The sequence below is a fragment of the Microtus ochrogaster genome, chromosome 5 (assembly GCF_000317375.1).
Source record: "Microtus ochrogaster isolate Prairie Vole_2 chromosome 5, MicOch1.0, whole genome shotgun sequence".
Lineage (NCBI taxonomy): Eukaryota > Metazoa > Chordata > Mammalia > Rodentia > Cricetidae > Microtus > Microtus ochrogaster.
The window spans coordinates 93508983-93511615 of NC_022012.1; the positions used below are offsets into that span (position 1 = coordinate 93508983).

At 46.4% G+C, this 2633-nt stretch overlaps 1 protein-coding gene across 1 annotated transcript in view; it reads right to left on the reverse strand.

Annotated features, from left to right (window-relative positions):
• Ulk4 (unc-51 like kinase 4) overlaps positions 1 to 2633 on the reverse strand; it is a 288608-nt gene that overhangs the window by 283823 nt on the left and 2152 nt on the right. Inside the window, exon 2 of the mRNA XM_026779110.1 lies at positions 162 to 486. Within this exon, the coding sequence (XP_026634911.1) occupies positions 162 to 299 (138 nt within the window). The 5' untranslated portion in view covers positions 300 to 486. The remainder of the gene's footprint in view (positions 1 to 161; positions 487 to 2633) is intronic.

A 2633-nucleotide genomic window follows, 5' to 3' on the forward strand; every position in this document is an offset into this window, starting at 1 on the left:
CAAGCATCCTACACCATCCCTTATTATTTGAGACTACACAGCCCAGTCTGGCCTTGACCTCTTAACCCTCTTTGCCACCTCCAGACTATTGGGAATGCACGCTCTCTCATGTCACCTGGCATTCTGGTGCCCCCAGGCAGGTGGACACACCCAGGACCTACCCAGTTGGTTATTTCAGGCCGTTTGCACTTTTCAGTACAAAGAATGGCCACGAAATTGATTGTCCCCTTCCGACGTCCCTTATACACAACGGTCTTGCTTCCTCTGCCAATCTCCTCATACAGGATGAAGTTTTCCATGTCTGGGTAGGTTTCTCAGCTATGGCAATGCAGCATCTCTAGCTCCCGGAAGGTTAACAGAAGTGATGGTGACAAACACAAGCACCAGAGTCGGCCAAGGAACACGGAAACGTTGCCGCCAATTCAGATGCCACTGCCAGTGCGGGAGGAAAGTCGCTGTGATTTGGGTTGTCTGTCTGTTTTGTTCCTAAAAAAAAAAAAAGAAAGAAAAAAAGAAAAAAAGAAAAGAAAAAAACCCAAAATGTATTTATTTTTGTTTTATGTGTAGGGCGTTTTGCCTGCATTTGTGTGTACGTCACATGCATTCTTGCTGTCCTATGAGGTCCAAGTGGGGCATCAGATCCCTGTAACTGAAGTTACAGATGACTGGGAACCACTGTGTTAGCTCTTGGAATCACACCCAGGTCCTCTTGAAGAGCAGTCAGTGTTCTCAACCACTGAACCAGATCTCCGGTTTCTCCCCGACCCCTTTTTATTTCCCAGACAGGGTCTCCTATGCAGCCCTGTGTCTCAGGGTTGCTATTGCTATGGGGAAACACCATTGCTGTAGAGTGTCTGTTTAACTGTGCAAAGACGTTTTGCTGTTTCACTTTGCCTGCCTAAGGCACCTAATTGATCTAATAAAAGGCTGAATGGCCAATAGCAAGTGAGGAAGTACAGATGGGACTTCCAGGAAGGGAGAGTAAGCAGGAGGAGGAATTTAGGCTGGGGGAACTTTAGAGTCTGGGGAATGCCTACAATTGCCTGCCCAGGGACACTTACAATTGCCTGTCTACAGCTTGATCTTATGGACGCAGTTTCTCAATAAAGGTTCCTTCATCTCCCGTGACTCTAGTCAGTGTTAAGTTGACATAAAACTAGCCAGCACACGTATGGATCCTTATTTTTCATCCTGTACAAGGTCAACCCTAAAACAGATCAAATACATTACTATATGAGCTGAAGCAGCAGCCGCTGGCAAAGTGCAGGGAGAGCCTTCTACGGGACAAGCAGAGGGAAGGACGTCTGGAAAGAACTCAAGCTCGGGTAGAACCACGTGAACTAACAAATGACAGCAGCTGAAAACCTTCCTCGTGAAAAGCATCCTGTCAGAGTGAAGGCAGCTTACCAGGACGGCCTTTGCTACCAATACGTATCATATGAGATCAACAGAGAGTTCACAGAAGAAGAAAGACAGATGGCTGATAAACAGACGGAAAGTGTTCAGCACCATCAGCCATCAGGGAAATGCAAATTCAAACAACACTGAGATTCATCCCAGTCTGAAGAGCTGCCACCAGGGAACATGGTGAGGGAGGAGATTGCAAAGAGGGAGTCTTGAGCAGAGAAGTCAGGCAAGAAAAAAACGTTCTGGTTTGGGGAGGTGCACACCTTTAACCCCAGCACTCAAGAGGCAGAGGCAAGTGGATCTCTGCATTCCAGGCCAGCCTGGTCTACAAAGCAAGTTCCAGGACAGCCAGGGCTACACAGAGAAATCCTGTCTCGAAAAACAAAACAGAAGGAGAAGGGGAGGAAGGAGAGAAGGGAGAAAGGAAAGAGGAGGGGGGGGAGGAGAGGAAGAAAAGAAACAGAGAAGTAGTTAGTTAGTTAGTTAGTTAGTTAGTTAGTTAGTTAGTTAGTTAGTTAGTTAGTTCTGGTCTGTGAAGTGCTGGGCAAAGAGTCACTGATAGGCAGACAAGGGTCAAGCTCTTGTTTTTCACAGTAAACCAGTGTGGTCAAAAGACATCATTATGGAGGATTCTCAAAAAACAGACAGATCCACCTATGGAACAGCCATTTTACTCCTGTGTGAACATATACACATGCACATGCAAGAACACACATGCATGCACATTTGCACACACTAAGGAGGCTCAGGAAGCACACACAGGGCACTCTGCATCTCTGTTTACCGCAGCCCTCCTATCAATAACCAAAATGTAGAATCAACCTAGACGCCCAGGGATGGATGAATGGATGAAGAAAATGTGTTCTACTTAGCAGTAAGGAAGAATGAAATGACATCATCCTCAGAAAGATGAATTGTATTCTCAGAGCCAGGGAGACCAACACCTGCATGCTTTCTCTCTTGGGTGGAATCTAGCTGTGAACATATACAGCCTTGTATATAACCTATATTTAAACAAATACTATGTATAGGACATGGGAGTAGATGGGCACAATAGGGAAGAAAGAGTGGCCGAAGGCAAGGAGAGGTGGGGGCAAAGGGTAGTGAGAGGCACGAAAGACACGATAACTCATACTTTCTCTTATATGCAGAAACCAGATTTCAACCTAAATGCTGTGAATGCACAAGGGGCCCCGTGAGGAGGAGGAGGAGGAGGAGGAGGAGGA